This window comes from Aotus nancymaae, unplaced genomic scaffold (assembly GCF_030222135.1).
Source record: "Aotus nancymaae isolate 86718 unplaced genomic scaffold, 86718_ANA_hifiasm-v0.15.2.pri h1tg000076l, whole genome shotgun sequence".
NCBI classification, from domain to species: Eukaryota; Metazoa; Chordata; class Mammalia; order Primates; family Aotidae; genus Aotus; species Aotus nancymaae.
In genome coordinates, this window is record NW_026988491.1 from 4,066,493 (window position 1) to 4,092,780 (window position 26,288).

Consider the following 26,288-nt stretch of genomic DNA (forward strand, 5'->3'; position numbering starts at 1 on the left):
CCTATAGTTTACACAAGGTCCTAGACACCATCACATACGTGGGAGACCCATGAGGGATGAGAAGAGAAGCCTAGAAGCTCTCACATACACATGAGACAGAGTAAGTGAGAAGTGGGAGGGACATAAGGGGCAACTAGAAACCACACACCCCAAAATCTCATGATTAATGTGGGGATCCTAGAAACCTTCACAGTTGTCCAGGGCATGGTGGCTCATGCCTGTAATCCCAGCACTTGGGAGGCCGAGGTGGGCGGATCACTTGAGGTCAGGAGTTCGAGACCAGCCTGCCAACGTGGCAAAACCTCATCTCTAAAACACAAAATAATACAAAAAATACAAAAATCGTCTAAAAATTTTGGACTAAAAATATAACAATTGTCCAGGCATAGTGGCTTACGCCTGTAATCCCAGCACTTTGGGAGGGTGAGGTGAGCGGATCACAAGGTCAGGAGAGCAAGACCATCCTGGCTAACACAGTGAAACCCCGTTTCTACCAAAAATACAAAAAATTAGCCAGGTGTGGTGGCATGTGCCTGTAGTCCCAGCTACTCGGGAGGCTGAGGCAGGAGAATCACTTGAACCTGGCAGGCGGAGGTTGCAGTGAGCCAAGATCATGCCACTGCACTCCAGCCTGGGTGACAGAGCAAGAGTCAGTCACTAAATAAATAAATAAATAAAATAAAAATTAGCCGAGCATGGTGGCACACACCTGTAGTCCCAGCTATTCAGGAGGCTGAGGCAGGTGATTGCTTGAACCTGGGAGGTGGAGGTTGCAGTGAGCTGAGATTGTGCAGCTGCACTCCAGCCTGCGTGAGATTCTCTCAAAAAAAAAGAGAAAATAGAAACCTTCACAATCATTGGAGATCATTGCAGGGAAGGGATTTTTGGGTCAGGGCCTAGAAATCTACTCACCCAACAGACATGTGGGGGAAAGATGGGAGGACCCTAAAACATACCATACCCAAAAGCCTGACAGCACAGGGATCTGGAAACCATCACTGACTGGGGAGACATTTGGAAAATGGACAGAGCGGAGGCAGACACTCCTTCAGGAGAGAGAAACAATAGAAAGCTCTTTTGGGGGGTGGTGTTATGACTCCCCCTCCACATGCAGTCTAACTGGGATACCCTACTTCCTGCCAGCCACAACTTAGTGAGGATGTGGGTGGCACCCAGTGCCTGCCTTGCCCTCTCAGTTCTTGATTGTGGGGTCAGTGATAGATACAGCCGTGGGAGCCCCCTCACCTGCACGAGTCTTCGCCTGTGTCTCCCCATGACTTCTGGGGCCCTGCTACTTCTCCAGTTAGCCTCTCCTGGCCCCTGGTGCCCCGAATCTCCTCCTACCCTATGCCCATCCTCCGTAGCTCCAGAGCCTCTTAATCCTGTCAGTGTGGGCCGGGCGCAGTGGCTCACACCTGTAATCCCAGCACTTCGGGAGGCTGAGGCAGGTGGATCACTTCAGGTCGGCAGTTTGAGACTAGCCTGGCCAACGTGGTGAAACCCTATCTCTACTAAAAATACAAAAAAATTAGGTGGGCATGGTGGTGGGCAGATGTAATCCCAGCTACTGGGAGGCTGAGGCAGAAGAATCGCTTGAACCCGGGAGGCAGAGGTTACCGTCAGCCAAGATAGCACCATTGTACTCCAGCCTGAGCAACAAGAGCAAAACTCCATCTCAAAAAAAAAAAAAATGCTGTCAGTCTGGGCATAAGCTGAGCTGTGGTCAGGTAGACCCATGCAAGCCCGGCCTCTGCCTCTCCTAGGCTACTTGCTGGCCTCTCCCAGAGGCCCTGGGTCTAGGGACACATTTCCCACCCCAGCCTAGGTGGGGTGGGAGGGATTGGGCAGTCCCATTCCTTCATGAGAACCCCAGCAATATGCCCTGGCCACTCTAGACCAGTCCTTGAACCCAGAATTCCCTGTGGTCCCCCTCAAGAGGTAGCAGGGCTCCTGCCTACCCACCTTCCTGCACCTCTGCTACCTGCACTTCTGCCCCTGCTTACTGCCTGCCTGGGAGGGACCTGCCGGGCTGGTGGTTGCATGAGGCTTTGGGGACTAGGAGAACAGCTCTGTTGGGGACAGGCGGCAATGAGGTTCAGTGCTGGCAAGGTCCCCGAGGGCTCCTATGTTCACTTCACCTACCAGCTCCCTTAGTGCAGCTTGCAGAGTTCTCGCTGTGGCCCAGCAGTGACACCTGGTGGTCATGGTGGTGCACTGCCGGAACTGGAGTGACTGCACTGGGCCTGCCCACCTGGATTAAAGCTCTCAGCCCTTATTCAGACAGGGAAACTGAGGCCCAACTCTGCAGAGAGAATCCTTAGCAGGACGGGAACTGGAGCCCTGACTTTTTTTTTTGAGACAGAGTTTCGTTCTTGTTTCCCAGGCTAGAGTGCAATGGTGCAATCTCAGCTCACCGCAACCTCCGCCTCCTGGGTTCAAGTGGTTCTCCTGCCTCAGCCTCCTGAGTAGCTGGAATTACAGACATGCGCCACCACACCTGGCTAATTTTGTATTTTTAGTAGAGATCGGGTTTCTCCATGTTGGTCAGGCTGGTTCTCGAACTCCTGACCTCAGGTGATCAGCCCGCCTTGGCCTCTCAAAGTGCTGGGATTACAGGCATGAGCCACTGCGCCTGGCAGAGCCCTGACTTTTAAGCTCCTAGGGCTAGAGAACCAGCTACCATTCCCCAAGTATCTCCTCCATGGGCGCCAGACCTGGGGCTGGGTACTGTGGACACAGATGCAATTCAGACACAGTCCCCACCCTCAGGATGGTCACAGAGAGGTGGGGAAAAAAAGACCTATAATCAGCAGCTACAAGACTGTTGACTTATAACCTCTTTGCACTTTAGCATCCTCCCAGAGGAGCCAGGTGAGGCCTGAAAGGTGCATTAACCAGGCACATGGTGTCCAGGCAGAGCTGGGGGTACGATAGGTGCAAAGGCCCTGTGGCAAGAGGGACCCTGGAGTATTTGAGGAACTGCAAATACTTGGAGTGGCATTGTGACAGGCAGAGAGTGGGACAGAGGCCAAAGAGGCTTTCAGGACGTAGGAGGCCACATTCAGGAATTTGGACTTTGTTCTAGGGCAGTGGGGAGGTACTGAAGGATCTAGAAGCAGGGTAGTGGTGTGGTCAGGTTTTTTTTTTTGCAAAAAATCCCTCTGATTGCCATGGTAAATGAATGGGAGAAGCAGAAAGAGAGAGAGTAGGTAGGGGGCTGTTGTGGTCATCCTGGTGAGAGGCAGAGCCGGGCAGGGGTTGGGAGCCAGTGAGGACATAGCCACTGATGGAACAAAAATACACTTGTGTGCTAGTTTGGCTGTGAAAGGGAGTGAGGGGTCAAGGGAGACTTGAAATAGCAAAAGAGAACCAGGAGAAGCAAGCAGGCTGAGTTTTGTCTGTGGACCAACGGGAGGAGTCTATGTTATAGCCAAGGAGGGGTGTCCAGCAGGCCCAGACACAGATCCGGAGTGCAGAGGGCAGCCCAAGCTGGAGGAGACTGGGTTGTCATCAGTGCAAACATCAGGCCACCTGTCTGAGGGTGCTCCAAACGGTGGATTTTAAAAACACTTTTCCCCAGATTTTTCTTTTTCATTTTATGTTTTTAAAAATACAGACAAGGCCGGGAGCGGTGGCTCACACCTGTAATCCCAGCACTTTGGGAGGCCGAGGCGGGTGGATCACGAGGTCAAGAGATCGAGACCATCCTGGTCAACATGGTGAAACCCCGTTTCTACTAAAAATACAAAAAATTAGCTGGGCATGGTGGCGCGTGCCTGTAATCCCAGCTACTCAGGAGGCTGAGGCAGAAGAATTGCCTGAACCCAGGAGGCGGAGGTTGCGGTGAGCCGAGATCGCGCCATTGCACTCCAGCCTGGGTAATGAGCGAAACTCTGCCTCAAAAAAAAAAAAAAAAAAAAAAAAAATACAGACAAGATCTCCCTATGTTTTCCAGGCTGATCTCAAACTCCTGGTCTCAAGTGATCCTCCTACCTTGGCCCCCCAAGGTGTTGGGATTACAGGTGTGGGCCACCACACCTGCCCTCCCCAATATTTTTATTTTTATTTTATTTTTTCCTTTATTTATTTAGTTTTTCCAGACAGAGTCTCTCCCTATCACCCAGGCTGGAGTGCAGTGGCTTGACCTCAGCTCACTGCAACCTCTGCCTCCTGGGTTCAAGCAATTCTTGTGCCTCAGCCACCTGAGTAGCTGGGACTACAGGCATGCCCCATGCCTGGCTAATTTTTGTATTTTTAGTAGAGATGGGGTTGTGCCATGTTGACCAGGCTGGTCTTGAACTCTTGGCCTCAAGACCCACCTCGATCCGCCCTCCTCAGCCTCCCAAAGTGCTGGGATTACAGGTGTGAGCCACTGCACCCAGCCATTTTGCAATTTTGATATACAGAAAAGTTGGTACAATGAATGTCATTCTTCCCCTCCTATAGATTGACCAATTATTGGTACAGCCATGTGTTGCTTGCTGATGGGGATAGGTTCTGGGAAATATGTCAAATAGGTGATTTCATTGTGGCATAAGCATCATACAGTGTACATACAGAAACCTAGGTGGGATAGCCTATGGCACACCTCAGCTGTATGGGGTAGCCGATTGCTCCCAGGCTACAAACCTAAACAGCATGTTACTATGCTAAATGTAGCAGGCAACTGTAACACAATCTTATTTCTGTATCTAAACATAGAAAAGGTACAGTAGAAAAAAACAAAAATTAAGAAAAAAAAAGGTACAGTAAAAATGCACTATAAAAGCTTTTTGTTTTTGTTTTTGTTTTTTGTGGGAGACAGAGTCTCACTCTGTCGCCCAGGCTGGAGTGCAGCGGCAAGATCTCGGCTCACTGCAGCCTCCACCTCCTGGGTTCAAGCAATTCTCCTGCCTCAGCCTCCCGAATAGCTGGGACTACAGGTGCACGACACCGTGCCTGACTAATTTTTGTATTTTTAGTAGAGACGGGTTTCACCATGTTTCCCAGGATGGTCTTGATCTACTGACCTCATGATCTGCCCACCTTGGCGTCCCAAAGTGCTAGGATTACAGGTGTGAGCCACCATGCCTGGCATTTTTTTTTTTTTTTTTTTTGAGTCAGTCTTGCTCTGTCTCAAGAAAAGCACAGTGGAATACAGTGGCATGATCTCAGCCCACTGCAACCTCTGTCTCCCAAGTTTAAGCGATTCTTGTTGCCTCAGCCTCCCAAGTAGCTGAGACTACATGCGCACACACCACCATGCCCAGCTAATTTTTTGTGTGTTTTTAATAGAGACAGGGTTTCACCATGTTGGCTGGCCAGGCTGGTCTCGAACTCCTGACTTCAAGTAATCCGCCTACTTCAGCCTCCCAAAGTACTAGGATTACAGGTGTGAGCCACCGCATCTGGACTTTTTTTATTTTTATTTTTTAACTTTTTAAATGTTTTTACTAAAAACTGAGACACAGACACAGACACGTTAGTGTAGACCTACAAAGGGTCAGGATCACCAATATGACTGTTTCCGCCTCTTGTCCCACTGGAAGGTCTTCTAGGCAGTAACACACTTGGAGCTGTCATCTCCTGTGATAACAATGTCTTCTTCTGGAATACCTCCTGAAGAACCTGCCTGAGGCTGTTTTACAATTAACTGTTTTTTTTTTTTGTTTTTTTTTTTAAGACAGAGTTTCACTCTTGTTACCCAGGCTGGAGTGCAATGGCTTGATCTTGGCTTACCGCAACCTCCGCCTCCTGGGTTCAAGCAATTCTCCTGCCTCAGCCTCCCGAGTAGCTGGGACTACAGGCGTGCGCCACCATGCCCGGCTAATTTTTGTATTTTTATTAGAGACGGGGTTTCACCATGTTGACCAGGATGGTCTCCATCTCTTGACCTCGTGATCCACCCGCCTCGGCCTCCCAAAGTGCTGAGATTATAGGCGTGAGCCACCGTGCCCGGCCCAATTAACTGTTTTTTAAACAAGTAGAAGGAGTACACTCTAAAATAACAATTCAAACTGTAGTATATGGCTGGGTGCAGTGACTCACACCTATAATCCCAGCACTTTGGGAGGCCAAGGCAGGAGGATCACTTGAGCCCAGGAGTTCCAGACTAACCTAGGCAACATAGCCAGACCTTTTCTGTACAAATAAAAAAATTAGCTGGGCGTGGTGGCACATGCCTGTGGCCCCAGGCACTTGGGAGGTTAAGGTAGGAGGATCACTTGCTGGGGAGTTCAAGGCTGCAGTAAGCCAAGATCACGCCACTACACTCCAGCCTGGGTGACACAGCAAGACCCTGTCTCAAAAATAAATAAGTACCATATTATATTTATTTAAGTATAATAGCATAGTAAATACTAGGCAATGGGAATTTTTCAGCTCCATTATAATCTTGTGAGACCACCATGGAGATTTGCAATCCGTCGTTGATGGAAACCTCAATACATGACACATGACTGTATTGTGCTACAGTTCTGTCATTCTCTCTTGTATATTTATAGATCTTTTTTTCAAATTCATTTGAAAGTAAGCTGCAAAACCCAGCACATTTCCCCTAACATTGCAGTGTGCACCTTGAATGAATATGGACATTCTCCCATATAACCACGATACCACTGTCATACTTAAGAAAGCTAACATTTATTTAGTGAAATGATGCCATTTAATATGTGACTTACCTGTATTTTACCAGTTGTCCCCAAACGCCTTTTTTTTTTTTTTTGAGACACAGTCTCTGTCGCCCAGGCTGGAATGTAGTGGTGCGATCTCAGCTCAAAACAACCTTCGCCTCCAACTCCCAAGTAGCTAGGATTACAGGTGTGCACCACCACACCTGGCTAATTTTTGTGTTTTTACTAGAGACAGGGTTTCGCCATGTTGGCCAGGCTGATCCTGAACTCCTGACCTCAGGTGATCTGCCCATCTCAGCCTCCCAAAGTGCTGAGATTACAGGTGTGAGCCCATGGTGTCTGGCCCTTAAAATGCCTTTTATTTCTTTATTTTTATTTATTTATTTATTGAGATGGAGTTTTGCTCTTGTCACCCAGATTGGAGTGCAATGGCGCAATCTCTGCTCACTGCAACCTCTGCCTCCTGGGTTCAAGCGATTCTTCTGTCTCAGTCTCCTGAGTAGCTGGGATTACAGGCGCCTGCCACCACACCTGGCTAATTTTTTTGTATTTTTAGTAGAGGCGGGGTTCACCATGCTGGCCATTCTGATCTCGAACTTCTAACTTCAGGTGATCCATCCACCTCAGCCTCCCAAAGTGCTGGGATTACAGATGTGAGCCACTGCATCCAGCCTTTTTTTTTATTTTTAGATATGGGGTCTCACTATATTGCCCCAGGTAGGCTCAAGTGATCCTCCCACCTTGGCCTCTTAAAGTGCTGGGATTATAGGTGTAAGCCACCATGCCAGGCCCCCTGGCTTTTTTTGAGACATATTCTTGCTCTGTCACCCATCCTGGAGTGCAGTGGAATAATCATAGCTCACTGCAACCTCAAACTCTTGTGCTCAAGTGAACCTCCCACCTCAGCCTCCAGAATAGCTAGAACTACAGGTGTGTGCCACCACACCCAACTAATTTTTTTCTCTCTTTTTTTGAGATGGAGTCTCACTCTGTCACCCAAGCTGGAGTACAGTAGCACAATCTCAGCTCGCTGCAACCTCTGCCTCCTGGGTTCCAGTGATTCTTCTGCCTCAGCCTCCCAAGTAGCTGAGATTATAGGTGCACACCACCACACTCAGCTAATTTTTGTATTTTTAGTGGAGATAAGGTTTCACCATGTTGGTCAGGCTGCTCTTGAACTCCTGACCTCAAGTGATCCACCCACCTTGGCCTCCCAAAGTGCTGGGATTACAGGACAGCCACCGTGCCCACTCTTAATTTTTTAATTTTTTTGTAGATATGGGGTTTTGCTATGTTCTCCAGGCTGCTCTCAAACTCCTAGCCTCAAATGATCCTCCCACTTTGGCCTCCCAAAGCAATGAGATTACAGGTGTAAACCACTGTGCCTAGCCAAGATCATTTTTAGATCCTGCCCCTATAATATTTGAAGGGGGATTACTTGGCATGCAGCCTGTGGTGACCCTGGGACCTCCAGGCTGAAATGACCGTTCAGTGGCCTGAGGGTCACCCAATCCATGTGATGTGTACAGGACGGCTGGATCACAAGGGTTAGCCCCAGCAAGCAGGCTCACTTACATTGGGAGCCCTCTCAGTTGTTTAGATGGTTTTGTGAGAAGCAACAACCTTAAAGGGTTGGCTTGTAATTACACAACTATGCATATTGTCCATCCCTTCGCTTATCTGTACTGAGTAAATGACACCAAGAGAAACTTCCAGATGTCGTCAGGGCTGGGATAGTTCTATTTGTCATCCTGGTGCTCTGAGAGATCTACATTCTGGAAATAGCTTTGGTCTGGACTAGGAAGGAGGAAGGAGTGTGGGAGTGTGAAGTGTTGTCAAGATTGTGGACCAGATGCTGGGGAAGGAAAGGATGCAGATGGGAAGGAAGAGATGAAGTCTCTGGCATGAGCCCTGGGCAGCAGCTGGCACCACTTGGGGAGTGGGGAGCCCCAGAGCTAGTGGCCTTGGAGAAGGGGCTTTGTAGGCCCACTGCCACATCCCTGGGGCCTAGGAGCCAGAGACAGGGAGAAACAGACCTGTACTGCAAAGAGGAGAGAACTGAGCTGAGGGCGACGCATCAGGATGTGCCAGAATGTGGGCCTGGCATAGTCTAGGACCTGGGAGGGGTGAGCACTGTTTTCCAGGCAGGAAGCCCAAAGTGCAAAGAGCTGGGGAAGGGGCAGAGGCCTGAGCCTCAAGTTTGTCAGCATTTTAAGTGCAAGTTCTCCAAAAGCAATGTAACTCAAGCCTTGTCTAATGTTAATATTGATGGTCCTCATCTTATGACGGTTCAAATTACAATTTTTCTTTCTTTCTTTCTTTTTTGTTTTTGAAACAGAGTCTCACTCTGTTGCCCAGGCTGGAGTGCAGTGGCATGATCTCGGCTCACTCCGTCACTCCATCCTCCACCTCCTGGGTTCAAGCAATTCTCCTGCCTCAGCCTCCTGAGTAGCTGGGACTACCGGAGTGTGCCACTGCACCCAGCTAATTTTTGTATTTTTAGTAGAGGCAGGGTTTTACCATGTTGGTCAGGCTGGTCTCGAACTTATGACCTCGTGGTCCACCCGCCTTGGCCTCCCAAAGTGCTGGGATTATAGGTGTGAGCTACCACACCCGGTCTCAAATTACAATTTTTCAACTTTACAATTGCACAAAAGCAATAGGCTTTCAGTACATTCCTCAACTTACTTCCAAATAGATCCATCGTAAGTTGAAAATATTGTATGTCAAAAATGCAATTTTTTGGCCAGGGATGGTGGCTCATGCTTGTGATCCCTACACTTTGGGAGGCTGAGACAGGACTTGAGGCCAGGAGACTGAGACCAGCCTGGGCAATGTAGTAAGACCTTCATCTCTTAAAAACAAAATGTACTTTTGACTTGCGATATTTTCAACTTACACTGGGTTTATTGGGATGAAACCCCATTGAAAGTCAAGGAACATCTGGATATTCATCTGGGCATGAGTGGAAATACTGGTAACTAGCCTGAGCTCACTGATAGGAGTAATTAGGGTGAGGCTAATGTGGCGATTTAAAGCAAAAAGTGAATTTAAAGAATGTGAAGTAAATAAGCATATAGGTGGCCAAGGGATATGGCAGGAATCATACAGGTATTGGGAAAGCAGCTAGTGCTGGGTGACAGACGTTACAGGACAGGAGGGCACCCAGCAGCCTCTGGGACGGCCAGTTCTGTCCCTGCAGATTTGCTCCCCCTGCCTTCAGTGCAGCGGGATTTGCAGCAGTGTCGGAGAGCAGCCAGCTGGGATCCAACGGGACCTTCTGGGAGGTCCTGCAGGGGTTGCTTCTTTCTGCCTGTCTTGTCCCCACTCCTGTCCTCTCCTGGTCTTGTTTTGGCTGTCCGTGGGCCCTGGGCTGTGGCAGGTAGTGAGGGGCTGCAGGTGCATGCCCTGGGTGGGGCATGGGCCACCGACAGGCTTTGCAGGGTTCCCTCCCCTGCCCCCTTCACGGCTGTATCTGTCTCTTTCCTCTGCAGGGGGAGGGGTTGCACCAACTACGCGAGGCTTTGAAGATTTTAGCTGAGAGGGTTTTAATCTTGGAAACAATGATTGGGCTCTATGGTGAGTAGAGACAGACAGACGGACAGACGGCCCAGCCCCTGCCTGCTGGTCTTCCCCAAGCCCTTCTGGGGTGGATCTGGCCTAAGCTGGGTCATGAGGCTGGAGAAGGTGCCTGCCCCAGGCAAGCATGAACCTGAGAGGCCATGACCACCCATCCCTCACTGGTTCCCTCCTCCACAGAGGCTGGGGTGCCTTAGAAACCCGGGCCCTGCCCCTGTGGTCAGACCTGGGCCTCTAAGCATTATGGGCAGTGTGGTTTCCAGGCCTGCAGGGAACCAGAGATGACAGATTTCAAGTTTGGAAGAAATTATGGGCAATGGAACCAAACTCCAGTCCAGCAGTGAGATTGTGGGCAAAAGAGTTAGACTCCGGCAGTGCAAGGGGAAATGGGTAATCAAATCACAGCTCAGGGCAACAGGAGGATTATAGGTAATGGATCCAGACTCTAGTCGGCCTTCAGCTCTAGAGAAATCATGGGTAACAGTCAGCCCCCAAGACAATAGGTCATGGAGCAAGGCTCCTGAAGGGCAGGGGACTATGGATGACAGAGCCAGGCTCAGGCCTCAGGGGACTCTGGGTAATACACCACCTACCAGTTCTGACCTTCCTCTCCCATAAGCCCCCAGAGGCTCTTGCAAGGCAGGCTCTCCTGGCCCCAGGTGTCCCCTTTGCAGTTTTCCCTTTGGTCCTCCCAGCCTGTTCTGTTGGTCCCTTTAGGGGACTAAGAGCCAGACAGTCACCCCAGGCATTCACCCAGAAACTCCCCACCCATGTGGTCACTCAAGGAGCCAGGCCAGCCCTGTCCCCACCTTAGGAGGGGAAACAGAGGTCTCAGTAGAGACTCACTCCCAGGCTCCTGCCCTGATGCCAGCTGGCAGTGCCCTCCTACCCTCCCCGCTTGGCTTCCCAGCCCAGCCCTCGGAGGCCAGACTCGCACTGTCTGCTCTTCTCCATCTCCCATCAGGCTCCTAGCTTACAGAGCTTCCTGCAGCAGCAGGCTCAGCTGGAGCTCCTGGCCAGACGGGTCACCCTGCTGGAAGCCATCATCTGGCCAGGTAATGGCAGGGCGGGCAGGCAGGGGCAGCCTCTTCCAGGAAGGGTCTGGGAAGGGCCTGGGCATGCAGAAGGCACCTCCCGATGCTTGGCCCAGGCCAGCGGACACTTATTCTTCAGCCAGCCGGCCAGCAGATGGTGCCTGGTAGAGAGAAGGCTCTGGTCACTGAAGTGAATGAGCACCTGCTCTGTACCAGGCACCTTGTTGGGACAGGCTCCACCAGATATAGCCCTGCCCTTGAAGAGTGTAGGGTGCTGGGGGGCTCAGGAGAACCCTGACACTGGTAGAGAAACCCAAGGTGAGCTACACTGCAGGGAAGGGAGTACAGGAAGCCATGGGAATACAGAAGTGCCTCTGGTCTGGCCTAGAAGAGGTTGGAGGGGGGTCAGGGAGGTCTTCCTGGAGGAGGTAATATCTAAGTGGAGACCTGAAGGGCAAAGATCTGGGGAGAGTGAACAGGCAGAGAAACAGCATGAGCGAAAGCCAAGAGACCAGGAGCCTAGAAGCAAGAGAGTCCAGCAGGGCCCAGATCAAGAAGGTCCTAGAAGGCAGCTTGGGGTGACACAGGAAGTGGTTAAGACACCAGTAGGCAGTACCCCTCCTTGCATCTGGCTCCTGGGAGTGAGGCTGAGAAGGTCTCTCCCCATGAAACTGGAGCCTGTGGCTGGCCCTGGAGAAAGGAAGGGATTGGCCACCCGAGGGGCTAGGCTCTGTTCCTCACCTGCCCAGCAGCTCCATCTCACAGCCCGGTGAGCACATCAGTGCACAGAGGCCTCCACATCATGTCCAACCTCGCATCTATTTTAAAGACTGAGAGGCTGCGTGTGGTGGCTCACTCCTGTAATCCCAGCACTTTGGGAGGCCGAGGTGTGTGGATCACCTGAGGTCAGGAGTTTGAGACCAGCCTGAGCAACATGGTGAAACCCCATCTCCACTAAAAATACAAAAATTAGCTGGATGTGGTGGTGGGCACCTGTAATCCAAGCTACTTGGGAGGCAGAGGCAGGAGAATCACTTGAACCTGGGAAGCGGAGGTCACAGTAACCTGAGATCACTCCACTGCACTCCAGCCTGAGAAACTTAGGTCCCAAGCAAGAAGGAGGGTTAAAGTTAGAGCCCAGCCTCCTTCATCCAGCAAAACCATAGGGAGCACTCACTGAAAGCCAGGCTGGGTGGGCACTGGCACTCTGAAGTACAGACAGGTCCCTGCCTTGAGGAACTGCCCATAAGAGGCAGGGAGCCTTATCAATAGAGCTGTGGGGTTGGGGAGCATGGAAGGATGTGGATGAAGAACAGTCACTTGTCCCTGAGGGTGGAGAAGTCTTCTTGGAAGACAGGACTCTATGTTGGATCCTGGAAGATCCCAATGAGTGTGCCAGGTGGGGAAGTGGGCGGGGAAGCCCTGAGAGTCCTGCCTGTGCAGAGGCCCAGAGGCTGGGCCTGCTTCCAGAGCCCCTCCCACAGTGCTGCATGCTTCTCTAACTTCCAGAAACTTCAGTGCCTGGCTTCCAGACATCCTCCTCTCTTACAGAGAGGGGCCAAGGACCAAATCTCAGGCTCTCAGCACCTTTTTAGGTACCCTCACCCTCTCTCTGAGGATTGGGGCAGGAGCTAGAAGGGACACATTTGGGTCACCGTGACTCTGGACCTGTCCTTGCCTTCAGCCAGCTCTAACTCTGACAGCCCAGGGAGAGAAATGCCAGGCACCTCAGAAGGCCCACACCCACTGCCAGTGGCCCCTCAAGCCAGCTAGGGTCAGGGCTTGGAGAGACAGGTCGGGGGAGAAGGAGATGGGACAGGGAAGAAGGTGGAACCCTCCTCATTGGCCCAACATACACAGCAGGTGCTACTGAAGACCCAGATGGAGTTCGTGTTTAGGTTATAGTCAATAATTATAATAGTATCAGCTGCCACGTGTCTGGCCCACCTGGGTGGGATTGATCATCTCCAATCTGTTAGAGTAGTAAGCTTGCTAGGTAAGCGATACTGTGGCCATTTTACAGATGAAGAAACAGAGGCTTGGTGGGTTCTTGTGACTGCTTCAGGGTCACAGGGATAGGAACGGTCAGGCTAGGGGTCCACTTCAGGTCTCCCCTCTAAAGTGCTGGCTCTTTAGGCTTCATCAGCAAAGGTTTGCTGACTCCGCTGCTCATCCAGGGCCCCAAATTTGATTGTAGCAAAGTCACAGGGACCAGACCTACAGGAGACCTGGGTCGAAACAACACCAACCTCGTGACCATAATAATCCAGCATTTCCTGCAAAAACCACTTTCCAGTCCTGGTCATGGTAAACACATGTATCACAAGAGTGTGAAAACAGGACTATTATCCCCATGTTCCGATGAGGCTCAGAGGTTCTGTGACTTGCCCAAGGCCACATAACTGTGGTAGAGTGGGACCAGGACACAACCCTAACTGGCACTGGGGCCAGTGCTCTGTGCCACTCCCTTCCCACGCTTCCTGACTTAGGGCATGGGATGTCCCTTTCAGTGACCACACATGCCTGTCTGCTCCAGGAGCCCTCATCTCAGCCCAGAAGTACACGGGAGCCTGGGCAACACAGGGTCAGGGCACTGGCAGTCATGATTACAAGGGGATAGCCCACTCCCTGGCAGTGCCCTCAGTGGGAACCTGGTGTTCACCAGAACCCAAGTATCTGTCCTATTGAGGCTTAGCCAAGTCCTCCACCGAGGGCTTCTCTTCCCTGAGTGTCCATCTCCCCTAGAAAAACAGCCTATTCTGACCTGCCTGGCCTGCTCATTTTGCTTTGGGAAGGGCTGAGATGATAGTCACAGAAGGCTTCCTGGAGGAGGTGGTTCCTACCCTTGGTTTTAAAGGATGAGTAGTTTTCCAGTTCCATCTGGAACTGTCCCTGTTTTAGAGATGAGACAACTGAGGCCCTGACAGAAGCACATCTTGCCCAAGGCTGCACAGCAGGTCAGTGGCAGAGCCTGGCCACCTAAGCCCTTTCCCCCAACTGGTGGCTTAGCCCAAGTCTGTTCCCTAGCCTCAGTTTACCCAGCTACCAAATGGGGATGATTCAGGGCACACCTCCACCCCAAAATGAATAGAAAAAATAACCAGCCTTTATATGCAGCATTCACTGCATGCTAAACACTTCCTAAAGGTGGTGAGTCTGGTTATTTCCACTTGACAAAGCAGGAATCAGAGGCCCTGAGTGCTCTCCTTGGGTTGGGGGCTGGTAAGTCCTGGGAGGAGGCACTAACCAATCTGCAGACCCCCTTTCCCACAGCTCTGCGGCCAGACACCAGGACAGATTACACCTGGCAGAGGGTGCCCAGTTCTGCCACCTCACAGCGGGCCAAAGGGAGGTGGGCACCTCACATGAACCCCCCTAATGTGGCCTTTTTTCTTCCCTTCGGCAGAACCAGAGCTGGGGTCTGGGGCAGGCCCTGCTGGCACAGGCACCCCTAGCCTCCTTCGGGGCAAGAGGGGCGGATATGCAGCCAACTACCGGATCGTGGCCCCCAGGAGCCGGGACGAGAGAGGCTGAGGGCAGTGGTGGCCCCTGGGGCAGACCAGGCCAGGCTTCCCCTCCTACCTGGACTCAGCTAGCTGCCTCCAGGGACCACCCATCCATATTTATTAATGTCCTCAGGGTCCCTTCTGCCATCTAGGCCTTAGGGATAGGCAGGTCTCAGTCCTGGCACCTCGCACATGTCTGAGGCTGAGCAGGGCCTGAGAGGTGAGGCCTGGGCCTCAGTTTCCCTCTGTGAAGTGGGGGGATGTAGGCCTTCAAGGAGGGGTAGAGGTACAAGGCTTCCTCTCATCTGCTTTCTGAGCATCTAGGCCCAAAGGCACTGAGGGAGTCAGGAGCTGGGGCTCAGCACATGCAGGGATGACAAGGTGGGGGGGCAGTCTCCCTCCCCCTCCTCCCCAACTAAACCTTGGGGCACCCTCCTGCATCCCTCCCTCCTTGTTGTCCAGTGCTGGGTTCCCACCCCAAGGTCAGGCTGCCCAATCTCTGACTGGATTGCCGGGGACTCCTTGCCTCAGTTCTCCCCTCTGAGCCCCCAGCCCCTCCTGCGTCTCAGTTGGGGGTGGGGGCATGGAGAGGAAGGGGCCACCTGCTCCCACAAATGCTTTTCACAGACACCAGGAGGTAGATGGGTGTTGGCCAATAAAGGCCCCTACCTGATTCCCCGCAGGCTGGTCTCACTGTGTGCTTAGATGGGGGCAGCGGGGAAGAGGGTGTGATGGGAGGAAGGCTAGAAATGGGCAGGAGACAGGCAGTGGAGAACGCTCTGCGCTGGAGGACGAGCCTCCTGGAGGAACAGGCTGCACGGTGCAGGAGCAGGAAGCCTGTGTCTCTGGACATCAGGGAACAGCTCTCCCACAACTGGTCATTCATTTGGTGCTCATTCATTGATTCATTCATTCATCCCTTCATCCCCCTGATGCCAACACAGAAGAGTCAAACACAAATGCTGCCACCAAGGAGGTCCGGGTTGAAAAACAAACTGGTTTTTATTCTAAATGTGTACTAGGGCAGCATGCTGGGGGGCCTCTCCTGCCTCCAGAGGTGCCTCTGCACCCCACTGTGGCCCTCAACAGACAGAGCAGGGACTCAGGCTACCCACATGCAGCCCAGCCCCTTGGCACCCAAGGGCCTGCTTGTACCCCCACTCTCTGCCTGAGCTAGGGAGGCCCAGGACCTTCGGAGTGGGCAGGCCCACCCTTCCCCTGGGTCACCAGGGCCTCAGTGCCCACTTGTCCTCCAACCAGCAGTGACACAGCACCCTCCACGCGGCCTGTGGCTGCCAGCGCCACCACCGCCTGCTCCGTGGGGAAGCCCATGCGCTCCAGCTGCTGCAGCCTGTGGGGAGTGGGGAGACAAGTTGGAAGTGTCAGGGCCACCCATGGCCCCTACACCAGGGGACCCCACCTCTGCCCAACCCACCTTACCGCAGAGAGGAGACAGAGGACTTGGACAGCCATGGTGGGCTCTGGGGCCTCTGGGATGGCCCGTCAAGAAGCGAGGCCTGGATCCCCTCCTGCAGCATCTGCTCATCCAAGGCCTCCCACGTCGGAGTCCCTGGGGAGAAGCTGGCCCCAGCCCAGTCCAGGCTTCCCTCTGAGGAGCCCTCCCAGGTGGGTTGCACAGGCCTCAGACCTGGTGAGGGCAGGACTGAGCCTTCACAGTGGGACCAGAGGTCAGAGGAGGCCACATAAAGTGGTCCAGGAATGGGATGCCTGGAGGAGTGGGAACAGAAGAGGGCCTGAATGCCAGCCCTGCCACATCACCCACCACCCGGACTGGTGTCCCCCGCATCACCCTTACCTCACTCCAGCAGGATGGGTGACAGGCAGCTCGGCCAGGCTGCTTGGGATGGGAAGGAGCCTCAGGGGCCAGCACCCTGCCAGGGTCCTGCACAAGATGCCCTCTTGCAGCGCCTGCAGCCGCCGCTCCGAGGGATCCAGCCACCGGAAGGCCCCAGCTGCGTCTGTCTGCCCGGGGCAGGGCGGCCGGTCAAGGAAAACCAAAAGCAGCCAGGGGTGGGCCCACGCCACAGGCTAGGCCCCATGCCAAGTGTGCTGGCCATTCCCTCCCATCTCCTCACTGTGGCCCAGCATGGGATAGCGTCACCCTGGTCAGCAGCGAGGCTCAGAAAGGAAAAGGGATCTGCCTGAAGCTACTCAGCCAAACAGAGCCAGGTATGCATCAGCCCAAAGCCTGGGCTCACCCCTGCCCCACTCCGTTCCCAGAACCCTGTGCACCATTTCAGGCCCACCCTTCCTGGAAGAAGGTCCCATTGACACACCTGCTCTTGCCTTCAGACAGGCTTGGATAGTTCATGTCCCCGGTCCAAACAGGCTCCTCCCCCAAAAGCCAGAGAGCAGGGGCCAGTAGTACTTTTCCCCCACAAGTATGAAGCATCTTAGGGCTAGACGCAGTGGCTCACACCTATATAATCCCAGCACTTTTGGAGGCTGAGACGGGATGATCACTTGAGGCCAGGAGTTCAAGACTAGCCTGGGGAACATAGACCCATCTCTACAACACATTTTTAAATTAGCTGGACATGGCAGTGCACACCTGTAGTCTCAACTACTCAGGAGGATGAGGTGAGAAAACCGCTTGAGCCCAGGAGTTTGGGACTGTAGTGAGCTATGATGGTGCCACCACACTCCAGCTTGGGTGAGAGATCAACTCTTGTTTCTAAAAATAAAAAGTATCTTACGAGCAGAACACCAATAAATAGTGTTCTAGCACTGTTTTTTTTTTCCTTTTTTTTTTTTTTTTTGAGACAGAGTCTCCCTCTGTTGTCCCAGCTGGAGTGCAGTGGCCTGATCCTGGTTCCTTGCAGCCTCTGCCTCCCAGGTTCAAGCAGTTCTCCTGCTTCAGTTTCCTGAGTAGCTGGGATTACAGGTGTGTGCACCACACCCAGCTAATTTTTATATTTTTAGTAGAGATGGGGCTTCACCATGTTGACCAGGCTGGTGTCAAACTCCTGACCTAAAGTGATCCACCTGCCTGGCCTCCCAAAGTGCTGGGGTTATAGGCAAGAGCCATTGCGCCCAGCCAGGCTTTTAACTTTTTTGTTTTTTTTGCTCCAGGTGGTTTGGCTATTCTGGGTCTTTTGTGGTTCCATATATGTTTTAGGATTATCTTTTCTATTTCTGTGAAGAATGGCATTGGTATTACAGGGACCCCACAGAGCCCTTTACATTGTAATTGGCACCTCTACCACACCATGACCCCTGAGGCCCCAGCTCAGAGCATGTCCCAGAGAAGGACTCAGAGAAGCTCCTAGAATGTGTGTGCACGGCTTCCTGGTATTGCTTGGGCCTTAACCCCCTTGTGCCACTTCCTTCCCAGGCATGCACAGAACCTGCACACCCCCACAGGCCCTGGGCTCAGGCAAAGGATACAGGCCAGGCCGGCAAGGAGGCCACAAAGGAGCTGCAGGAAGGGTGGCTCAGAGCTGAGCAGCGGGGTCAGGGCAAGCAGCAGCCACGGCGGCAGCCACGATGGCAGTGCCCCATGGGGCCGTCTAGGGCTGTGTCCCTCCCCAGCCAGCATGCCCAGGTGGACAGGCATGTATCCACAGCCGCCAGCTGCACCAGATACCCCTAGGACTGCCAGCAGCACTGCCAGCAGCCCAGAAGCCAGGGCGAGCAGGGCCGAGGCATGCAGGAACCTCAGTGTACCCAGGTGGCACTCCTGCTGCCAGCCCAGAGTGGGCAGGAGCAGCAGGCTCAGGAGCAGGCCCGGCAGGGCCGTGTGGCCCAGGGCATGGGTCAGCAGCCGGTGCACTGGGAGAGAGAAGGGACTTATGTGCCAGGTTAATGGCTCCAGCATCCAAGGCTGTCCCAGGTGTGCCAGGTTGAAGGTTACCCTACACCAGGGCCACCCGCTGAGCCCACCTCCCCTCCCCAGGAGCCAGTCTACCCACAGCCACCACTTAATCATTGGTGAAGGGGACCAAGGACTTCCAAACACTGCGGCTGCGCCTCCGTGGCATGAAACTGAACACGCCGGACCTGCCACTCGGTCTTCTCACTAACAGCGCGCTCCTGAGCACTCACTATATCCCAGACACCATGAAGGTACTCTGCTTCCACATTTACTGAATCATACCTGGCTGAGAGCATGAGACTGCCTGCTTCAATCCTAGAACTACCCCATTCCCTCAAGCTGTGTGACCCTGGTCAAATCACCTAACCTCTCTGAGTATCATCAAGGGTCCTCAAATATAAACTGGAGGAATTGTTATTGGGAAACAAGTGCTCAGTTGAGGTCACTCCTCAAACCCCCAACATCTCCTCCTTCCCATCCTCATGCTTAGCTGAAATTCTTAGTTCTTTTCTTTTTTTTTTTGAGACAAAGTCTCACTCTGTCACTCAGGTCGAAGTGCAGTGGCATGATCTTGGCTCACTGCATTCTCCGCCTCCTAGGTGCAAGTGATTCTCCTGCCTCAGCCTCCGAAGTAGCTGGGATTACAAGCACCCACCACCATGCCTGGCTAATTTTTGTATTTTTAGTAGAGACGGGGTTTCACCGTCTTGGCCAGGCTGGTCTCAAACTCCTGACTTCAAGTGATCCACCCTCCTCGACTTCCCAAAGTGTGGAGATTACAGGCATGAGCCACTGGGCCCAGCCTTAGTTCTTATTTCAAGAAAAAGTGGCCAGAAAGGGAAATCAGAAAAGCACTCCTACCCACAAGTTCCAGCCCACCCTGCCGAGTTATCTGCCCTCCCTTCTTGGCTGTGGATGTGCTGGGCATGCTCCTGTCTAAGGCCAAGCTTCCCCAGGACACTGGGTCCCATTCCTGCTTAACCTCTGCAGGGCTCGTGCTGCTCCTGCCAACTGGGCCGAGGCCCTACACCAAGTTTCCTGCTTTCCAAGGTCCATGTGGCTGGCCCTCACCCTGCCAGGGGTCCAGCAACAGCTCCGGGGCCAGGACGAGGCTGGGGCCGGCCCCCAACAGCCACAGGCTGCTCATCAGCAGCATCAGGACTGAGGAGGCGAGAGGCAGCGACGGGAACAGTGGGCCGCGGGGGCCCCTGGCATGCATAGCTTGGTTGAGGGTGGTCAGGGGTGGTCCTGGGGCTGTGTGCTGGGGGGTAAAGGAAAACAATAACAACAGTTATTATTGCAGCTGTTATCTCACCAATACCCTCTAAAGTACCTTATCAACAGCCCTATTTTACAGAGGTGCAAACAGGATGGAGAGGCAGGCACAGCAGCTTGGCCATAGTGGAGCTCAGACCCTAAACCATTTGCTCATGAGCCATCTTGCCATTCCACTCACCTATGTTTAAAGACTCGCAGGGGACAGGCACAGAGACTCCTGAGTCCTGATGGGCCCTAAACTCCCAAAAAGAGGTGTACAGCCCCCTCCCCCAGGGGGAATTCAAGGCCATGTCTAACCCTCTTCTGTCCTCTCCCTTCACCTCAAGCTACTATCTCCCTCTTTCCTCCCTCCCCTGTGCCCAGCCTTAAGGCTCCAGATGGTTTCAGTTGCCCTTGACCCCAGGGTGGGACCAGCCAATGGGCAAGCAGACTGGGGAAGGGGTGGGGCAGAAGGGCAGAAGTTCCACATTTTGAGCCCTACTTGGAGAGCTGGGACTGAGACATCCCCTTTGAGGGCGAGCCCATCCACGGTAAGCTTCCTTCTGCATCCTCACTGGCACAGCCCCTCTGGCTCTAGCTCCCCTTTCCACAGGAAGGGCCCAGTATGCGCTCTACCTCTTTCTGCTCTGTGTCCCTAAGCAAGTTTCCCAAACTCATCTTTTTACAGATGAGTCTCATTTTACAGATGAGCCTCTCCTTCCTCATCTGTAAAATGGGACTTCAGAAATTCCTTTCCTCAGAGGATGATGAAATAAAAAGGAATAGGCTAAGGCAAGCCCTGGCCCACAACTCTTGCTCAGTAAACCACAGCAATCCCTACTAATCATGGCAGGCATCGGTAGCCATCAACCGGCCCATGGAGATGGCCTCAGTTTTGGAGGTGGCTGCTCCAGCCTCTCTGGTGCCAGCTTTGGCCCTCAAACATGGCCTTTCCCTGCCCACCAAAGCAAGGCCTTTTCCTCTATGCTTTCCTCTTGCACCCAGCCTGTCCTCCAGGGCCTGTAGGTCTTCACCCCTGGTCAGGCCTCTTCATCCCAGGTCTCCCACTGAGCTGATTCAGGGCAGGAAGCAGGATCCCAGAGAAACAAGAAGGCTGCCTAATCTGCTCCCCTGCCAAGGGCATTCTCCACATCTACCAGTTTCCTGTAGGAAAAATGTGGAAAGCTCCTCTGCCTGCATTGTCCTTCCCTCCACTTCGCAAGCAGGCAAACTTCTATTTCACCCTTTGAAGCCCAGCTCAAATATGCCTTCCCCTCCTCTGGCCCCCCAACATCATGGATCTTATCCTTATGAGCATAGCTTGGCCAGTCTGTCTCCCTAGGCAGGTGGTCTGAGCTCATGACTCCTCTGATCCATCCCCAAATTCCCCAAGGTATTTACAGCACATAGCCAGTGCTTTATACGTGTTCACAGAAAAAAGGACACTAGCTTGGCTCCTAGTCCTGTTGAAGGATTTGAGGGCATCACGGGTCTTGGCATCCATGTAGGGGGCCAGGCTTGAGGTCCAGGAAGGTGGGCAGGGGCCACCCTTGCCTGGAGGCAGGGTTTGGGCCCAAGGCACCCACCATAAACCTCCTCCTGCATCCTCACAACCATTCCCCCTCCCCCCCTCCCCGCTCTGGGCACCTTAGCAGGGGTGAAGGGCTTGCTCATGGACACTCGGAACTGGGACTTGAGCCCCCTGGACCTCACTTTCTTCAATCTATGAAACGGGGCGGTGCACCACCAGGCCCTGCCTACCTTACTGGGAAGTCAGGAGGGCAGAATGGAAAGACAAGGACGGAGATTCTTCCGGGTGGCGGATACAGTAGGGGTCCTAGGGTCTATCTGGTTCGAACTCAGCTGGGGAATTTGCAAAGATACTCAATAGCCTTGGGCCTCAGTTTCCCCTTCTGTAAAAACAAGAGTATTGGATAAGAAATGATTGAAGGGCCTGCTCCACCTCGACTGCTACCGGAGATGGGATCTCGGGGCCAGGAACTGCGTTCGAGGCCTCCCACTCAGACGACCGGCCTCGGGCCCCTTCCCCGCTGGCCCGGGCCACGCGTCCAGGGTACTCACTGCGGAGCGCGCCCCGCAACCCCGAAAGGCCGGTCGGAGACCCCGGCTGGGAGTAGGGACTGTACCTCCCAGGCGAGACTCGGGAACCCTGAACCCATTCCGCGCACACCCGGCCGCGTGACCCCGGCCGACTGGCTGGCGCGCCACCCAATTCCCCGAGGCCCGCGGATTAGTCAGCAGTTGTTCTCGCCCGGGTCCCTTCCCCCAGCCCTCCCGCCGATCTCCGTCTCCCTGCAGGGCAGACTCTTCAGCGACGGTCCCTAGAGCCAGAGGACGGAACCATTCCAAACAACCTGGCCTCGTGCAGAGAGCCTCTCCGGTTTCACATTGAGACCCGCTCAAGGGCGCTCTGGCCCCTTAGGTGCTATTTTGGCCCGAGCATCACGTCCGGCGCTCTTTAGAGAGGATTGGGACAAGGGTTGCGGACGCGAAGAACGAGACAGCGGTGGTTCATCCCTCCTGACCCCACCCCCATGGCCTGGCCCGATGGTCGCGCCCGAGGTTGCGGGATTTGCGCCTGCGCAATGCGGCGCCTAGAGGGAAAGCGAGAGGGAGACGGACGTTGAGAGAACGAGGTGGAAGGAGAGAAAATGGCGTCCACGGGTGAGTGTGGGGGAACTGCGGTCGCGCCAGCGGTAGCCGGAACGCCCAAACTGGGGGCCGTTCGCCTCTAGGCTTGGCTGGGAGGACTGAGTGGAGTTGCCGAGAGGGGTTTGAGGTACCCGCCGCGGCCCGAAGAGCTCGGGGTACCCGCGTTTCTCTCCCCTCCCCCCACCGGGCGGGCCGGTTCTGGAACCTTCCGCCGCCCGCGGCGCGCGGGGGGCTCGCGGCGGCGGGGGCGCGCGGGGCCCGCCTTGGCCTCCATTGTGTGGCGGTTCTCGCGCCCTGCGCTCCGGGCCTCCCGCCACGTGGGCGGGGCCTGCGGCCTTCGAGGTCCTGCGTGAAGAGGGGCATTTGACCAGGCCTTGAGCCGGTCACTGTGAAACCGCCGGGGGCGCCGCAGGCCGCTGTTACTGTGAGGCCTCTCTCCCCCGTTTTCAGGGTTTCCGGAGAAACCAGGAAATAAAGCAAATAAACAGAAAAGATTTCTTGGATTTGTGGGCCGAGGGGTGCCGGCCTATGAGCGGGAGCCTCGTCATTCTTAAGGCCTGGTCGGCTGGGGCGTCTGGCGCTGCCGAGCTGCTCCTTCGGTGGCTTCCAGCCTCAAGTCGAACTTCTGCACGCCTGGCTTTACACAGAATGTGCTTCCGTCTTGTAGGGTCCCAAGTTTGCCGCTTTCTTGGGCTTCTCCATTTTTATCGTTATTTATTAATCCACTCCCTCCCCTCCCCCAAAACCAATTAAGTAACTTCCCAGGGCCCTTTTTCTGCAGACGCCGAGGGATATCCGTTGTATAATAAGGCCAGCCTGGATCGAGAGATGAGAAATGTTACCGGAAAGAAATTTCTGGCCTCTCTGACCTAGGAGGAACAAAAGGCCGAGCCTGCATTTGAATTGCGCTTCAGCAGTGGTCTCGCACGTTTATTCGCCGGCGTTAGGCCGGCAGGCCTGTTGATTTCGTAGGTCGACAGGGGAGAGGGAAAAGAGGCCGGTAGAGGACTTGAAAGCAAGCCCCGAGTGGGAACTCCAAAATATGAGTAGAGAGATCCTTAATGGAAGGAGCGTTTAGGAGTGTCGTCTAGCCATCACCTGCATTTCGCAACCTCTGGGTACGCTAACCCGCGGAAATTGGCTGGGTAGAGCATATTTGCCTCGGCGGGTATTCTCAGGCCGTCTGGCTCCAGGCCTTAGAGACAGTGAGAGGGAAGACGGGAAAGAAAAGCTCTGGGCCCCCCAGAATTTTAAGAGTCCAGAATTTAGCAACTTAAGGACTGTTTAAGAATTCTCTCCATCTGTGTGGTCAGTTAAGTGTTGGCTGTTCGTGCCAGGGTACCAAGGAGTTCCCCTAGAAGAGAGGACTCTGAAATACCACAGTCTAACCTCATGGTAGGAAGTGGTGTCCTAGGTGCCCTTTCCACCCTTTTCTCTGCAAAAACCTGAAAAGGCAAAACGTGTGCGTTGACGTTTTTGCATGGCTGGGCATGTCTTTATTCAGTCAACTTTGTTCAAGCTTTGTTCACTGGTAACTACCATATGCTGTACTGTATTACAGTTGTGGTTTATGTGAGGTAAACACCTTAGGCTTTCCTGGAGGGGGGCCTTCAGAGAGTCACATAAGTAATCTGGACCTCAGTTTCCTTTCCTGTAAAATACGGAAGTTAGACTAGACCTCTTAAGCTTTCAGCCCTTCTGATCTTCCATCATAAGCATTCCATAAATTTGTCCCATGCTGACTTCAACTCAGGTAATGTGAAACTCTAAATCTGCAGCTTCCATAGTGACTGCTATAAAGTGTTAAACCGTTGCCTTGGGTTAATTAGAGGTTTTCTGTCCTGGTGTGTATCTTGTAGAAAAGTATATGAAACATATATCCAGTGCAACAAAGAATTACAGTGCAAACTCCCAGCAATCTAGAACCCTCATCCCCCAATCACAGTGAAGTGATTTTTAATGAAGTCTGTGGCTCACTTTTGGGGATTAAAAACAAACACAGTTGATTGCTGAATAATCTGACCAGTGTGTAATTGTATTAGATTGGTGCAAAAGTAATTGTGGTTTTGCCATTTAATGACAAAAACCACAGTTACTTTTGCACCAACTTAATAGCTTGTTCGAGGTCCTGTGATGTTTGTGTGGTCTGGGGAGATCAAGTTCATGAAACAAATTTGCTACCCCCTAGAGTCCACCAGTTAGTATAGGGCCGTATCCTCTGGTTTCTCACTGATACGAGGTCATTAGTTCCATATCAACTTTGCCAGTTTTATGTTTTACATAACTGCTCTTGTGTAGAAGTCATCTTGCAAACGTTGAACTTGCATGTCAATGATTTAGAATTATTTCTCAAGCAAAGACCTCAACAAAACGTGGGTTGAAATATTTGATGTTAAATGCGTCATTGCTGTGATGTTAAATGTTTCATTGCTATGTTTACTCTGTAGATGCCACATGGAAGAAATGATTTGCATTTAGTTTTAATGTCACAGAGCGGGTATGACTTGTAGTGCTATTGAAAATACCTTTAAGATTGTTGTGAACACATTTGTTTTTTCATTATAGGTAGCCTTTGGGCAGTTAATTCGATCTTCTTGGTGATTCAGGGTTTTGAGTTATGAATGTGTACAAAGGAAAGAAAGTAGTCCAGTTAAGTATAGAAAGGTAGATGGGTAAACCAACATAGAGAGGTGGATTCAGCAGAGTTCTCTCAGGCCAGGCCAAGGTATTGTGAGGCTGACTTTGGATTGCATGAAGTGGATGCAATTGTTGGTTTTGGATGAGGGACTACTTTCTGATTGGAAAATAAAGGACCCTTTTTTTCATCCTAATGGCAGTACTGTCTTCAAACAGAACAAGATATATATTCCTGTGGAAAAGGGAAGAATTGGGCAGAATTTTCAAAAACAATTACTTAAACTACCTTTTAAAAAAAAAACACTAAACTTATCTACCTTTAATTCAGTAGTGCTCTGAATACATAACTATTTTCTGTTTGTTTTTACTAGTTGTAGACACCTCAGTGGACCAGAGTTTTTAGTCCCTTTGGATGCATGTTGTAAATTTCATAGGAAAAGCAAAATTACAGGGAGGTTTACTTAAATAAGGGATGAAAATAACATTTTTTTTTTTTTAAGTTGAAATCATTTTGAGTTGTATGAAAGATGGTTCTCTTCTTTGCCAGTGTTCAGGATTCTGCCTTAACTGTGCTTCACCAGGATTTATAATGTGTCTAGCTTTTGAGTTACTGCACAAATGTAGTTCTGACACAGCAAACCCTTTAAAACACTGGACTGTGGTGACTGTCTTGTCTGCCATTACATTTCACTGTCGTTGAGCTAGGGAATGATGGTCTAACTTGCTAAAGTGAGGGGAATGAAAACTAATTTTTGAGGAGAGGTAGCTTCTAACGTAACCAGTCTAGTGTTAAACTTTGTATTATTGTTGCATGCCTCCTTTTTATATGAGGGTAAGAACTTCTGATCCTGTTAGTAGATCTTGTTGTCAGTCTGAGATGATGATCATCATCCTGTATTTCAAATGACAGCCGGGATTGTTGGGGGGATGGGGGTTGTGGTCATGGGAACATGCAAAGTGTCCCTGCCAAATCAGCTGATCTTGACCTCATTAGCTCATCCCGTAGTCAAATGTTCTGATTTTAACTGACTTAGACATTTTTTTCTGTTAGGTGTTGAGAGATAAGGGGGATTCATTTGGACCTGGGTTGGCAGGTCCCCTCTACAGTTTAAAGATTTCCTCCTGTCTCATGAATTCCTTCCCCCTTTTTTCTCTT

The 26,288-nt window shown here is 52.3% G+C and overlaps 3 protein-coding genes across 11 annotated transcripts in view; 2 read left to right on the forward strand and 1 right to left on the reverse strand.

The window, feature by feature from the left end:
• The window catches only part of EMID1 (EMI domain containing 1), a 48,607-nt gene extending 33,203 nt beyond the window's left edge, over positions 1-15,404 (forward strand). For 2 of the 4 annotated variants that reach the window (XM_021666171.2, XM_021666172.2), the window contains exons 14-15: positions 10,106-10,190; positions 14,631-15,404. In XM_021666171.2, coding sequence (XP_021521846.2) covers positions 10,106-10,190; positions 14,631-14,758 — 213 coding nt within the window. In that variant the 3' untranslated portion in view covers positions 14,759-15,404. Of the gene's footprint in view, positions 1-10,105; positions 10,191-11,154; positions 11,246-14,630 lie in introns of all 4 variants that reach the window. The other 2 variants (XM_021666170.2, XM_021666168.2) reach the window with 1 other exon arrangement.
• A 303-nt stretch (positions 15,405-15,707) lies between these two features.
• Positions 15,708-22,139, reverse strand: RHBDD3 (rhomboid domain containing 3). 2 transcript variants are annotated; one of them, XM_064367879.1, is made up of 7 exons: positions 21,905-22,139; positions 21,584-21,735; positions 19,637-19,826; positions 18,139-18,522; positions 16,547-16,709; positions 16,171-16,458; positions 15,708-16,081 (listed from the first exon to the last, which is right to left on the reverse strand). In XM_064367879.1, the coding sequence occupies exons 3-7, from the start codon at positions 19,782-19,784 to the stop codon at positions 15,904-15,906; spliced, it is 1,161 nt and encodes a 386-aa protein (XP_064223949.1). In that variant the 5' UTR covers positions 19,785-19,826; positions 21,584-21,735; positions 21,905-22,139; the 3' UTR covers positions 15,708-15,903. The 2 variants fall into 2 exon arrangements, with proteins under 2 accessions (XP_064223949.1, XP_012320363.2); XM_012464940.2 differs by lacking the exons at positions 21,584-21,735; positions 21,905-22,139 and having other exon boundaries at positions 18,139-19,728.
• Positions 22,140-22,406: 267 nt separating this feature from the next.
• EWSR1 (EWS RNA binding protein 1) overlaps positions 22,407-26,288 on the forward strand; it is a 29,958-nt gene continuing 26,076 nt past the window's right edge. For 2 of the 5 annotated variants that reach the window (XM_012464935.2, XM_012464936.2), the window contains exon 1: positions 22,411-22,507. In XM_012464935.2, coding sequence (XP_012320358.1) covers positions 22,495-22,507 — 13 coding nt within the window. In that variant the 5' untranslated portion in view covers positions 22,411-22,494. Of the gene's footprint in view, positions 22,508-26,288 lie in introns of all 5 variants that reach the window. The other 3 variants (XM_012464937.2, XM_012464938.2, XM_012464939.2) reach the window with 2 other exon arrangements.